Source organism: Coturnix japonica, chromosome 23, assembly GCF_054131305.1.
Source record: "Coturnix japonica strain WE chromosome 23, WE-NBRP24, whole genome shotgun sequence".
NCBI classification, from domain to species: Eukaryota; Metazoa; Chordata; class Aves; order Galliformes; family Phasianidae; genus Coturnix; species Coturnix japonica.
Window position 1 is genome coordinate 8,689,792 of NC_140685.1, and position 14,589 is coordinate 8,704,380.

At 39.0% G+C, this 14,589-nt stretch overlaps 1 protein-coding gene across 2 annotated transcripts in view; it reads right to left on the reverse strand.

Moving 5' to 3' along the window:
* ANKFN1 (ankyrin repeat and fibronectin type III domain containing 1) overlaps positions 1 to 14,589 on the reverse strand; it is an 86,060-nt gene that overhangs the window by 14,153 nt on the left and 57,318 nt on the right. For both annotated transcript variants that reach the window (XM_085523144.1, XM_032448272.2), the window contains exons 9-15: positions 14,092 to 14,199; positions 8,565 to 8,664; positions 7,294 to 7,426; positions 6,614 to 6,730; positions 3,740 to 3,955; positions 1,673 to 1,839; positions 567 to 717 (exon numbers count right to left, since the gene is read on the reverse strand). In XM_085523144.1, coding sequence (XP_085379270.1) covers positions 567 to 717; positions 1,673 to 1,839; positions 3,740 to 3,955; positions 6,614 to 6,730; positions 7,294 to 7,426; positions 8,565 to 8,664; positions 14,092 to 14,199 — 992 coding nt within the window. The remainder of the gene's footprint in view (positions 1 to 566; positions 718 to 1,672; positions 1,840 to 3,739; positions 3,956 to 6,613; positions 6,731 to 7,293; positions 7,427 to 8,564; positions 8,665 to 14,091; positions 14,200 to 14,589) is intronic.

Genomic DNA, 14,589 nt, shown 5'->3' on the forward strand with positions numbered 1-14,589 from the left:
TTCACATCACAGATTACCCTCTCTGACTTCTTTATTTATTCAAACATGCATCTGCAAGTAAATGTAAAGCCACAGCAATCTAGAGGTCTGAGCCTATGTGCTTTAGGAGTCTTGCATTTGTGTGAAAGAACTGCACAGTGCTGTGTCTTCAGTAGCCTTTTGTACATCCCCAGTGTTACCTCCGGAAGAATCATCATTTGCCCCACTTCCCTGCTAAAATACCCCTCTTCCTTTGCCAGCTGGGCAAAGGTGCTCACAGCTACTCCAGTTTCATGCAAAAGTGCTTATTTATTTGCACCTGCCCAAAGCTTTATGCTAACAGAAGCAAAAATAGAAGCCTTCGAGTGTCAGTCTCTAAAACCTTCTGCGTTCAATTACCCAGGAAAATAACTATCTACTTGAAGGTGTTTCCCCCCTCAGCTAGAGTAATTGGATAGAAAGGTTCTCTGCTTTTCTTTTCTTACAGCATTTACATTTAATTCCCACTCTAAAGTTACATTTTAGCTCTAGTTGTGTTCTTAAGAATCAGTTTTAAAAAGGGTGATAAATATCACAAAGGAAAATACCTGATGCAGAGGTAGATTGATCTGTTTAAGGAGAGCTTTCACTGCCATCTGGAGCTCATACAAGAACAATTGACTAGGGCAGTCTGAAGTATGATCCATACTTTCCACAGATTCTGAGCCAGAAAGTGTTTGGATCCATTCCCACTCATCTCTGTATGTTGAGTTAAGTTAAAATTAGAAATATAACAAAAGTTCAGTGCACAAGAAGGAATTCAGTGTATGTGCATTCAGGATCTGTTGATAGTTTAATCCTCATATAGCAAAACATTCTAAAATTGTGCAGTTCTGATTGTTTATGGTTGAAAATCTAACATAGAAAAACTTAACTTTTCTAGCACGTGTACTTCAGGCTGAACATTCCTTGCTAACGTCTTAAAGTCCGACTGCCTTTGAAATATTTGACTAAGGCTCCTCACTCCAGATTTTCTTTTGCACATATTTATTTATTTTCCACACATTAATGTGCCCTGGCAGCTCAGAAAGCCAACCGTACCCTGGGCTGCATCAAAAGCAGCATGGCCAGCAGGGTGAGGGAGGTGATCCTGTCCCTCTGCTTTGCGCTGGTGAGGCCTCAGCTGGAGCACTGCATCCAGATGTGGAGTCCTCAGCACAGGAGGGACATGGACCCATTGGAGTGCATCCAAACTGTTATAAACCCGTACTAATGGAGAAACATCTTTTCCACTACCCAGCAGTTCACTGGCTGATAGCACTTGTCTGAATATGCTGTATGTTTGCTATGGATTAGAGTGAAAAAATAGATAATGCAATAGAGAAAACACTGAAAAATCACAAACACCCTGTGGTCAAATGAAAGGAGAACACTGAATTTACCAGCGGCTGAATCATGGGCTGCAAACTGTCATCTTTATAAAAGTTGTATGGAAGATTGTTCCCACCATGGAGAATGTGAGTGACCACAGGATACTATCCTGAGAAATTCATGGGCTCATATCTGTTTGTTTTGGGTAGAACCTCAGAGTTGCTGGAATCACAGCAGTGCACCTTTTTAGTTCAGCACTGATCTCTATGCTACACACCTGAGGCAGACTTAAAGAAAAGTTCTCTCTGCATCTGTGTATGTAAATTTGTGTCTATTGACTTACCTGGAGACGTTGCTGTTGTCGCGGATTTTGACATGACAGAGGACATTAGGCAGCTTCTGCAACACGAGGACTTTGATTTGATCCACGGAACTGCAGAGTTTAAGGTAGCCCAGATACAATCCAGGAGGGAGACGTTGCTGACTTCTTTTGTGATAGGAAAGTATGTCCTGTTTTGAGAGAAACAGTCCTACATAAAAAGCCTTTCCTTAAATCACAAATTTGGGATCAAAAAGCAACACATGTTTTTACAGCTGTCTTTCTGTGTCACCAGTGTTTCCAGTTCCCAGTACTTAAGCACACGCTGCAGCATACAAATAATCTCTGGTAGTTAGGATGCCCTTGGACAACTTCCTACTTCAAGTCATACACAGGTTCTCAGAGCTCTCCACATCATGCAGGTACTGGCATTAAAACACTGTGATTTCAACCTTCTACAACCATTGTATTTAAATTAGCTCCAATAGCATCCACCTCTGCGCTCATCTGAGAGATCATCTGATCTCTTCGGCAGCAATCTGGGGCAGGGAACTGTTTCAGCTGAAAAACAACTCATCAAAAAAGCAGCTGTTTTTTAGGCAGGTAAATTCCCCATTTCGTTTCTGGTGTGTAGATACACAGATAGAGAAGAGTGGCATGGGGAAAAAGCTCTGAGTTGGGGAAGGTAGGATAGAGGGGCTGCACAAACCAGTTCTGGCACCAGAGAAATGCATGTAGATCTCTTGAAAACCTCACTCCGTTATCTGCTATCTGCAAGAAGATCTCTCTAAGTGTGGGAGCTGGTGGCTTGCAAAGATTAATTAATGACTGTTTTCTGAGCAAATATCTTTATGAACAAGTAGAGCTCAGAAAGAATTAATACTGATGGCGTATTTACTGAAGCCAGGAGACGTTTTTAAGGCTACACATAGCTGTCCCAAGCACTGTTCTAAAAAGGACATCTGCTGCCATCCTGAGAAATGTGTGCCTCTGCAGTGGGTGAGGATTAAGACACCTGGCCTTACGCCTTTACTCTTGGAACCATCAAATTATCTTCCAGTGCTTTGCTTGGCTCAGACCAATGCAATTAGACCCTCATTTTCACAAGCACTTCATGAACAAAATACCCATTCGATGATTAAACAAGTAATACAAGAAAGGGTGGGCATTAGATAGGAATGTGTAAACCATTAGGGGAACATTTTTTCCACTAGGATCTCTGTGGAAATTTGATCAGGCCTGTATTTTGGGTTTCCTAATATAAAACTTTTGCCCAGATTGACATTTTTCTACACCTTTAACACATTTTAATACAGTAAATCTAACATAGATCAGGTAAGTTTTATTGTCTTTTGGAAATTTTTTAATGTTCCTAAAACCTGGTAATGTATATTTTGATTCCCTGTCAGTTTCTGGTACCAAAAGCACAGTCTCTGCCCAAGAAAAATCTGAAAATTAACCATGACAGTCATTGTCCAGTGACGAAAGAAGGAACTGAGACAATATTTGTCATGTAGGATTTGGGGTCCTTACCTTGGTATTGTTCTAAATACAAAGTCTAAGAGTGAGTTACACAGCAATTAAGGAAGAATTATAGTCAATAAAGAATTCTGTAGCAACTATACCAGGCTCCAAGGAACCCTGAACCCCAAAGAACAACTTTATTAAGTAGAATAGTAGATATTATACTTAAATGCAGTGTTCAGGGTTATGTGGAAAAATCTTATGGGGCATAGAAATTTTAAGTGTCTGTATGGGTGCTTAAGAACATTCTAGAGAGTTTTAAATGTTTATAGCCTTTGCTAAGGAGTGCTATAGCATGGCTTCCCAAAACTGATAGAAACAGCTCCATTCTCTGCTAGGACTTTGAAGTAATTTCTTTCTAATCTCATGGATATTTTACATATTAAGGGTCTGATCCCAGCCCCACTGGAAGTAATATAAGTCTTTTCTTTCAGTGGGAGCCTTGCCATTAGTTTTACTGGGCACTGGATTAAGGCCTAAAATTCTACAAGAATCTTCCAAAATCAGGGCTCTGGCACAGGCTTTACATAAGCAAATAACATACAGTTAAGAGAAGCAAAGCACTACCTGGATTGTTATAAGCAAAATGTCTAATGCAGTTGGCTCCTCTGGCGTCGAAAGGGATTTCCTCTGGCTTTGTAGTTTGGATACCTGCATCCATTTACCATTAAAAAATGAATAAAGACTCTCCACTTCTCTGATGGTAACAATCAGTATATTGCCATGCCGATCCTTGATTGGCTCATAAAAAACTCTGCCTAAGTTGTGAGTTCCCAGCAAATTCTAGGAAAGAAGAAAAGTACACAATGAAAGTTATGTATTGTGTTTTTTTAAAGTTAACTGCATGCTCCTTGACATCAGATCTATTGACTTCAGTGAAGGCCAGTCACACAGCCTTTCTGAAGTCCCTGCCCTGCAGTCACATTGTGCATCAGCAAAAGGAGACGTTCTGTCAGTAGATCTTCCAGCATATTGGTTACAAACTAGTGCCTTTGTAAAAGGGCACACTGCAAATTCACCTCCACCTATTGATTGTACCCCATTATGTAAAGGATGCTGTTTTTAAAAGCATTCAGTGTTGGTCTAGTGGTGATTCCTTTGGGATCAATGAAGTCCTTCTGCTTAGAACTTAGCAAAGAACTTAGAACTAAATGAGAGATGCAGAGCCTTGTCAGTGATACAGAATTCATATTGGAGACTTCAAATGTTTTCTGTTAAGATCATTAACTATAACCTCAATGTATTGTTCTCCATTTCAAAATGATGCTGATTGTTTTCAGCAACAAAAGCAAGAGGCCCCCATATCCGCACTGAATGTAAATAGTTCTGGAGTTGAACTGAGGGGTGTGTTTGTGAGGGAACACAAAGGAATCTGAAAAGACATGGACCCTTTTTCTTTTACTTCAGAATGTGCGAGACAAACCAGCAGAAACCAACAAACTACCAAAGCAAAGCTCTCCAGGAAAATATGTGAGGATTAAAGAAAAGTAATTTTAAAAGACTCCACATAAAATACATATTTTGGTCAAAATCCCTTTCCTCACACAGAAAGGCATCTGCTTATAGGTGCAAACATACTCAGTCCAGTCACCAGCCACTGAAGAGATTCCCAGATGTCTTAAAGAAAAATGCTTAACATTTAAAATATGCTCATTACTTCAGGACTTTTCAAGAGCTCTACAGTAAGCTGGGGAGGGACGGGGGCTGTTTAAAATGACAACTGGAATTCACAGTCCAGCACACTGTATGTTTAAGGAAGTGCTGTAACTTAACAGCATTGCAGAGTGATAGACTGTCCTGATTTTTTGTTATCTGTATGTAGCAGACAGTATTTACTTATAACCTTTCTTATTGAATTGTTTGCAGTTTTAGCTTTAAGCATCTCTCCCCAGAGCACACTGTTGGCATCTGTACACCACATCCTTTTTCTTCACTGTTCTACCTGTTGAGTTTAGCCTTCATTGCTGATTAACACTGGTCGGTTTTGCGATACATTTTGTTTGAATCTGTGTGTCCACAGATGGGGCAGATTATTACGGGGAGATGTTTAGCCATCTCATGGTGATATTAAATAGAGTGCAATATAAGAATGTGCCCAGATAGAAGCAAGTAGATCATTACCATCACTGATGGCTGTTCATTGTGAATGAGACTGGGGACACCTTCTAATGGGAATTATGGATAATTCATGCACCAGGAAGTTTCGTGTCTGCTTTGCCTGGCATCCCATCACTTATGATTTGTTTGCTTAGTTGTTTAGTGGTAACAGCAGGCAAAATTACAGTCCCTGTTGTCTCTGAATCCACTGATCCAGTCCCTCAGCAGCTGTGTTATCACTGATCTTTTCCATTCTGTCCTAAATTCCTGTGGAGTCAGACTGTTAACTGCCTCACTAAAATGTATTCAACCGTATAAACTTTATTGAGATCCTTCTATTGGTGGATCCCATTAGGCCACACACTGTTAAAGGCTGGCAGACCTGTGACAGTTCCTGTGCTCATCAGGGGATCAAACTGACAGAACAAATGATGAGGACAGTAAAGCTGCCAAAAATTCAACAGAGCAGTGTATCTTCTGGGCATATTTGCCATATCTCCGTGCTTCAAGTTCTGTTCTTACCATCTCTGGTAGCAATTAACACAATATAATCTTGGTTATCTCAGTCTGCAGTCTGTGTGTACTAACAATGCTCTCTTAGGGAGGGAATGAAACAGAGCTAACCAAAGGAGTGTGTGCTACCTAGGCTGAGCTAACCACACCGGAGGGACCTTTCAGCAGATACAGTTAAAACTGTCTCTAGTGAGAACTCAAAGGACTGGCAAGCAGCTGCTGCTTAACACAGGTGGTCCTCCAATAAAGGTGCAGCAGGCTGGCATTCCATATATTTCGGGATACTTTGGGGAAATCAGTCAAGACAGGTGGTTGCCCAGGAAGGCTGTTCTTCCATACAGCTTGCTTTGCCAAAAGATGTAAAACAAACCCCACACAGATATTCTTAATAATGGCCACAAAGTATCTGGCTCTCACAGCTGCTATAAAAGCAAGCTTATTGTGTGGACTTGCAATAAGAGGGATGGTCATATTGCTAATGTGTGAGCCAAGCAATATGAAGATCTCCATTAATGCCGTGACTGTACCACAGTTTCTTGGGCATTTTTGGTGAATTCATTCAAGCAAAGGTAGGAGAGTGAGGTCTGCGCATACTTTTTCTGCAAGGACCATGCCCACGCCTTTGTGAATCTATTTCTTCTCCACAAAAGTAAATATTTAATGAAAGCAGTTGTTGTCCTGCTAGAAATTTCACGTTACCGTGAGCACGTTCTTCACAGGTTTTATAATACATGTCAAAACATTCTCCTAGAGAAATGTAATAAAGCACAATTACTACTGGAGCTTGGAAAGTCACAGAGCTAATAGCTGGAAACAGTCAAAGCAACCAACCTGTAGCTGTGCTGCTGCAGAAAGCATCTTCTGCCTGGCTTGAAGTGTTGTTGATGAAGAGATGGATATAGACATATTCTGCCTCAGCCATCTGATATCATCCCACATACAGGACAACTGCAAAAATACACCCAGTTCAGTCAGTTTTTGTTCTCAGCATTTATGAAGGCAGAAATGAAACTACAAGCATTGTGGAATTTGAAAAATCAATAGATGTTTATCTTGAGTTTCTGTGGGAGGCAACAGTTGCCTAGATAAGCATGAGACAGATATCAAATCACACAGAAATCATTCCATATACACCACACACCTATTTCAATCACTTCTTAGACTACTGAGTAAAACTGATTTACTGTTTCTTAGAGAATAAAATAGTGTGAAGATATCTTTAATGATGGCATCAACGTCATACCGACTCGAAAACAACCTTTTTTAGGCTCTTCCTCAGCTGTCACTGAGGTGGGATCATTTACATTTAAAAGAGTTACCTGTGCTTTAGTCAGTGACTCAATCAGAATTTAGCTCATATAAATGCTGTTTGAAAATTACATTTTAACGTGAGTAAAAGATGAAGCACACGATCATTTAGCATTTTAATTTGTTCAGAATGATCAGCTAAGGTTTCTGCATGACTAGCAGCACATTTGTAGAAGCAATATGTGAAATTATGTTCCCGTTACCTTTGTGAACCACAGGAAATCCTGCATAATTGAACTGCTGTGGGAGTCATCAATTTCCACAATTGGGATCTGATCTTCATTGGTTACTAATAAATTGTCTTTGTAAAAAAATATAACACATAAGTAGAGTCCCCTAAAGAAAAAAAGAACCATTGTCAAACAGCTTCCATGTCTGTTAATGTCTATGCCAAATTTTTGCTGCTGAATCATAGATTTTAAGAGGCAAAACAAATCAACTGATCTTAACATTTGTGTTACACAGATCATGCAACTTCAGGTAGTGATTCTGAAAAAATATGTGGGAAGTTCTCTCTTCAGATGATGTGAGACTACAAGAATTTAAGGAATTATGAATCTGTGCAAGCCACTGACATCAACTTCAGTAAGAGTTTTGCCAGAGTAAATAGTATACAATGGAGGGTTTATGCTCTCTAGAAATCAAAAATTCTACCAAAACTTTTTATCATTAATGGGCTTAGTTTTGCCCTCATTTACTTCAGAGTAAAACTGAAATAACTCAATTGAAATCAGTAGGGTTATTATGGATTTACATTAGTGTAATTGAGTGTAATTTGGCCAGCATATCTGCAAAACTGTTTATAGAGATCATTCCTTTCAATATTTACCCTTGCAATTAGTTGCATACATTAAGGAGTTGCCTTAGGGAATTTAAAGACTCTGGAGAACTCTTTTGAAAGAATCAAACTCTTATCAAAATACAAAGAAGAAAAAGCAAGCTGAATACTCTGAATACTCCTGGCAATGAAAGAAGAAATAATCCAGCCTAAGAAACTTTCATTTGCTAAAATAAACTATCAAAGCAAAGGGTTGTTTGGGTCGTGCTGGGCTGCAAACATAGCTAAAAACATTAGAAAGTTCTTGATGTGCTGCTCGATGCCGATATTAGTATCTATTAGAACACATCACCTGTGCTCTGCATTTTTCATTATGAATGAAATAAATTCCAGTCTCCTTATTGAGCAGCAATAGGGGCTGCACTTAACAGTTCCACGGTGACAGTACTTTTGTGTTTGCACACAATATTTTCCCACTACAATGCAAATCCATTTCCAGTGGTAACAATCAAGGATTGCTAATGACTTCAGTTGGAACTGGAGCATTATTTTCCTATCAGTCTCACACGTCTATAACTTTATCAGGTTTATTCAGACACTGCTGTTTTGTTTGCATACATCTATTTTTAAGGTGCTGTTCACTATTATATAAAAGCAATAACTTGGAATATTTTGGAGATAAAATGAACGACAGACCGTTTCAGAGTCTTCACAAACTTGTTTGATGAATGAAAAAGGTGTTTCAGGCTTCTAGAGACCGATTGCTTGCGACCAGTGTTCTGTAATTTGGAACTTTCTAGAATGGAAAATAAAAACAAAATCAAATGCAGTACTTCAGTTTCAGATAATAAATCATAAAAATCCTTTGTTTATTGAATCACACAAGTAATTCAGAAACATGCTGATTTACAACATTTGCCTGTATTATCTTTCTTAACAATACTGCTCATCAAATGATTTCTTTAAGTGCATCCAACTCAGACTTGGTGGAACTGTTGTTTTGCACCAAGGACAAGTGTAGCTTGAACCACGTGTTCAGGGAGGATATAAATTGTACACGTGGTCTCAAAAATACAAGAGGAGAATCAAAGCACCTGTCAGCATTTTAGGATGATGTAATCCCTCAGCTCATGTCCCGCTTTGTGCTTACAAGGATCTCTGCACCAGCTCTCACAAAAGAAGAGCAGCCTCAGAATTCAGTTCCAGTAGGAACCGAAGCTCTCAGACTCTGGGAAACAGCTGTGTCTGCCTGTATAATGTAAGCAGTTTTTAGAAGGTACAGTGATACGTAGCGGTCAGCAGGATTCTGTATTGATTTTGGTATTGTCAGAAGTTGTTGTTTACATTTGGCTTATTAAAGAAATGGATGTTTAAAACTTTAGGAAAAAAAGTTCTTTCGGTGTTTACTGTGATCTGAAGAGGAAGACAGAAAGAAAACTGTAGCTGTGAAATTACATCTCAGCCTTCTAGGATCTGGCTATTTCCTCACCATTTGAATGAACCATGGATCCCCATCCAGACTGAATTACCAAACATTTTGAGGAACAACCCTCTCCAATGGGGAACAAAATGTGACTCATGAAAGATTTTACAAGAGGAATTTGCTGCTAATCTGCCTGGTTAGGTGTTTTCCAAGTAATGTATTTCCTACTTACCTCCAGTGCAAAATAGAAGGTGTCTGTCTGTGTCTCCCTAGCAAGTTCTAAGTTTGAACATTTAAGGAACATCTAAATTTTCTCTTGTCAAAACCCCGTCTTGAAAGCACTCAACATATTTTTAAATGATGAATAAATTTGCACTGTAATTTGCACATAGAAAACTACAAAAAGAAGACACATTGTTAGCATAATTTCACTTTGCTGAACAGCAAGTACAAAGAAACAAGGTTCTACTGGGGGTGAAATCGTGCAATTTAGAAGTACGAAACTTATTAGATCACCAAATATGCTTTCTTCCCAGTGGCAGCTAAGTCTGCATGGCATATCCTCCAATGCAGTGCTCAGTTTAGTTTAAATAGACTTATCTTAATCCATGGCTGCTCCTTTGATGCCAGCAATCTTTGATTTCTTTTCCTTTTGGAAAAACTCATTTGTTTTCCTGCTTTTGTTTTACATGATAGTATGTCTAGAAGCTGGAAAAGCATGGAACTGAGAATATAGTTTGGACCTATGGGAAATGGAACATTAACAATCTGTTCTTTAATTAACTAATAAATAACAGAGTAACCTTTATACAACAGGGCCAGTAACAACAAAATAAGTGGATACTAAGGAACAATACAATAGATCTATGAGCTCTGTTAATATCTCAGGAGCAAACATATATTGGCCAAGATCAAAGAATTTCCAGTATATGGATTTAGATCAGAAGCATTCACACTTGGGCTGAACTAGGCAATTAACTCTATTTACCATGTTAATAGTTTTTCTCTTCTTAGTTGGGATTTATACGTGTGTCTTCACAGTTCACCTAAGTATGACAGATACTTGAAAGCAGCATCAGTTGGTTGTGAGAAATCCGAAAGCTGCATGCTCCCACTGCTAGCACGCATCTGGGGTTTCTGCTCTAGAGGAATGTCTGTTATGCCATGAGATTTCTCTGAGGAGGAAGATCATCTGGAATTCTTTGTCCTATCACTAGACAAGCGGGTGCCTCTCTTCAAGTGGAGCAGATGTGAAGTAAGTGGAATTACCTCAGTGCAAAATTATCTGAGGAGAAATCTTAGCCCCATAGATCAGACAGTCTGTGGAACAACTAAATATCACTAACGGTAGCACTGAATAATGAAGCAAATTAGTAGAAGAGGAGCTAAATCCCATTGAAATCCTATCAGAGGTCATAAAATGGGGTTTAGAGTTTTTACTAACAATGGATGAAAATACATCAAATAACTGGAAACTTCCAGAAGAAAATCATACTTTCAGTTACCATAATTTTAGCTGTGCAATCAACTGACACAGGAATAACATGCACAGAGGCAGAACACCATGCAGAAGTTAAGGGCATACATAGCCAGCAGATTCTTCAGTAGCTTAAGGCCACTACAGACTCCATATTACCTTCGACTATGACAAAGCTGTGGTCATATCAGTCATGTTACCAGATGGTGCATTTTGGAGAACAAAATCAGGCTGAACAGTTGAGATAGACTGTAACTTCTTAAATTTCCTACCCAAACTTCTCAGCCCATGGCCAGGTTCTCCAGCCTGTTTTTATTTATTCTCATCAAAATAAAATCTAAACTTCTGAAATGCCCCATGGAATAAGACATCATTCTCTTTGTTAAATGCAATGAAAATGTGATCCCAGATTGTGAGTCGAATGACGATCAGAACATTTCTATTTCAGTCAATCTGTAGTAAAATACATTTCAACCGAATTCCAGAAATAAAATATCTGGTAAGCAATTTACTGAAGAGTTGAGTTCCTTTCTTAATGAAGCATCACACAATTGCTTAATCCACTCAGAACTGCTTAGGAAGAATGATCTTCAGGAAAAAAAAAATACTTAAAAAATACATTTGAAGTGTTGCCAGAACACACAATTGTAGTAATTGGGTTATGATAGTCTGTGGCATGGTATTATGAAGACAAATGGATGACTGTTGTTTGTAATCATCGGGATTTTCCAGAAGATTAAACATATGAAAGCAAAGCTTCCTAAGTAATTCCCTAAGAGATTTCAACATATCACAGAGCAGGTTCAAAAGCAACAGCTGATCTAATTCCAAAAGCTCTTAAACTCACTGTATGTTCCACTGTATTCTTCCTGGTATTTTTGTTTTCTTCAGGCCCTGAAATACAAAGCATGGGGAAAAACGCAAGCTTTGGTGTAAAGCCTGAATGAACAGACGTGGGCAAGAGATACGTGGAAGCTGGGCAGTTTAACCCTCCCAGATCACTAGCATCAAACCTTGTTCTTATATCTCTTATATTCTGAGGATTTTACCCCTAACAGCCAAATCATCTCAGCCATTTTAGACTGATTGTCCGTTCCACCTTTTTCACCTTCTTTGCACTCTTTGCTCTCTCCTTCAGCCTGCCTGGAGAGTCCTGCAGAGGGATCACTTCGAGGAAAGCTGAAGGGAAAAGGCTTCAGGTTTGAATCTGCCTCTGTCTTCACCTCACTTTAATTCCCTGTGAATTAGTGCCTGCAAGCAGATTCAGCGGTATTCTTCAAACACTTTCAAGCTATTTACTGACACCTCTAAAACAAATGAGGAAAGCAGAAGCTATAATGTTCACTTACAATGAAAGGAATGTGCTAAAGAGAAACACGTTAAAGACTGGTTAAAGTCAGGCCAGGTCTTCAGCTTATCTACAGAAGCACGTCCTTTCTGATTTCTGTCCATGACAGTTGAAGGAGGATTCTGTCTTGTGTGCATCAAGTGGAAAAGTTTACTGGGGCTTTTCAATTATTATCAATAGTTTATCTCAGATCCTTGATCAAACTTCTAAGATTTCGCTGAGACTGACAAATAACAGTCAAATTAATGTCATAATTCTTAATTTTTCTGCAATTACTGTGTCTTGATTTTTTTTTTCAATTTCCTGAAATACAAGGATTGACATAAGCCATATGTTTAATGTAAGATCCAAAGACTCTTCTCTTATGTTATAAACCTGATTTATCCAAAATACAGTTCTGTGTAACGTTAACATTACAAGCAGTTCTGAGATTCTGATTTAATCAGATCAAGGGTGTTGCTCTTGCTGATTCCACAGTGTAATACTGCCATATGTAAGTTCCCACATCCTCTTTCCAGCACACAAGAAAATGTTCTGAGCTCAACAGACTCCCTATATTGTTGTTATTTATTATTTAAGCATAAGGAGCTTAGAAATCAGTAACAGAGTTGTCTGTGCTTTGCTTTGAGACTGGAGTTAATTTCAGAAGCGGTGGAATTTTATGAGAACCAGGTACTGGTGTCAAATTCTTAAAAGAAGGGATTTTCTGCATGTTTATAACTGCTTCTTTTCTGGGCTGGTATGTCAGTAAAACAACTGATTCTAAGAATATTCTCAGATGTTCCATCCCTTATTCCTAGGAAGGTGGCCTGAAAGAGCCGAGAAATGCACCAACTTCAGAAGAGAAAATCTGTACCATGGATAACGACTTCTTGAATCATGAAAAGCTGTGTGAGAGATGGAATACATCGTTTGTATTTTTACTACCGTGGCCACCTGCAAGTGATAATGTTTGCATGAATTTTAATTAGGGAAACAACATTTTCTTGCTATATCTCCTTTTCCTTTCCAAGCAACACAGCAGAATAGTTTTAGTTGCTATGGTTACAATGGCTTGTGGCAGACCGTGGATCATCGTGACTGTGATGTATTTGCACATAAAGAACAAAGGTTGCATCTTTCCATTTTATCCAGATGATTTGAGCCCTAAGTATTTCTGTGATTTTAAATCAGTTGATGCAGTTTGAAATAACAGTCATACTAAGTGATGAAAAATGAAAACTTCACGGTAGTTCGACTTTTCAGTTTAAAATAAGTTCCTTTGCAATGAAGCATTATTCCAGTTAGAAGTTTATTTTAAGGAAATAAATAGCACTTTTCAACAACCCGTACAGAGCAGGAGTTTTTATATATTCTTTAAAAAGAATGCCAAGCTGTTGCCTTGGCTCTTGAGCTATTAAAGGCACAGTCTGTTTCTCATGAATGAAGAGCAAAGAGCTGGCTGAGATTCGAACTCTCTCCCAGTTTTGATCCATTCTATTTGAAAATGTAGCAATCTTATCTTCCCACTGCACTGTGCAACTATTTTTCATTATAGATTGGCATCACATCCAATAGCGTACTTAGTGTCTTCCATTTGGAGGCAGCCAAGTCCCTTTTTTGATCCAAACCAGTTGTTAACTCTCTAAAGTATTTCTTTATATTAAAAAAACTAAAGGAGACATTCTTGAAGCATTTTAGCAGAATCCTGAGTAAAACTTACTAGTAGGAAAAAGCACATCAATAACTGCATAGGGTACAGAGGGAGAAAGGGTGTGTCTGTGCTTGTGTACATTCTAGCTTTCAGATGTTTCCATCCAACTAATTTCAAGGGTTAAGAGCAAGATAGTAAGCTAAAGTGGTTCCAGATGGGCCAATATTAATATCTTTCTTTTCCTGATGAATGAGAAGGTATGACCTAGTTAGAAAACTGCTAAAATTACAGGCGCCACAGAGGCTTCAGCTGGTGCCCTACCACATAGATATTTATCCTTACCTCTGCAATTATAATGCTGATGAGCTGCTCGAACCTGCTGAAGGAGACGTTCCAGGGCCTCAGTATGTCCCCTGTGTCGAGGCTCTCTTCCACTGCAGTCTTTCCAGTCTATTGAACAAAAGAAATAAACAGAAATGAAACACAAAGTAGTAGGAGAAGGTTTTAAAACATTTTCTTGCCGCTGGTATTTCTTGGCTGTAGCGGAGGCTTGCATCAGGGCATGCGGGAAAAATGGCAGTTGTTTCAAGTCTGCTGTTGTTACTTGTACAATAAGCTTCCTTTGCTTTGTGCCAGCTGCATAATTAATCATAATGATGATTAACAAAGAGCTCACAATCAGCTCCCAGAAGCTCCTGTAGTGACTGACTAGACAATGGCTTTTTCTCTTTGGTGCATAAATGGCTCCTGTTGCTGTAGCACCAGCACTGCGCTCAGCCTGCTCTGTACTGACCCTCTGTACCCCACTAAGATCACAGCCCTGCTCCTCCCATCTTTTAT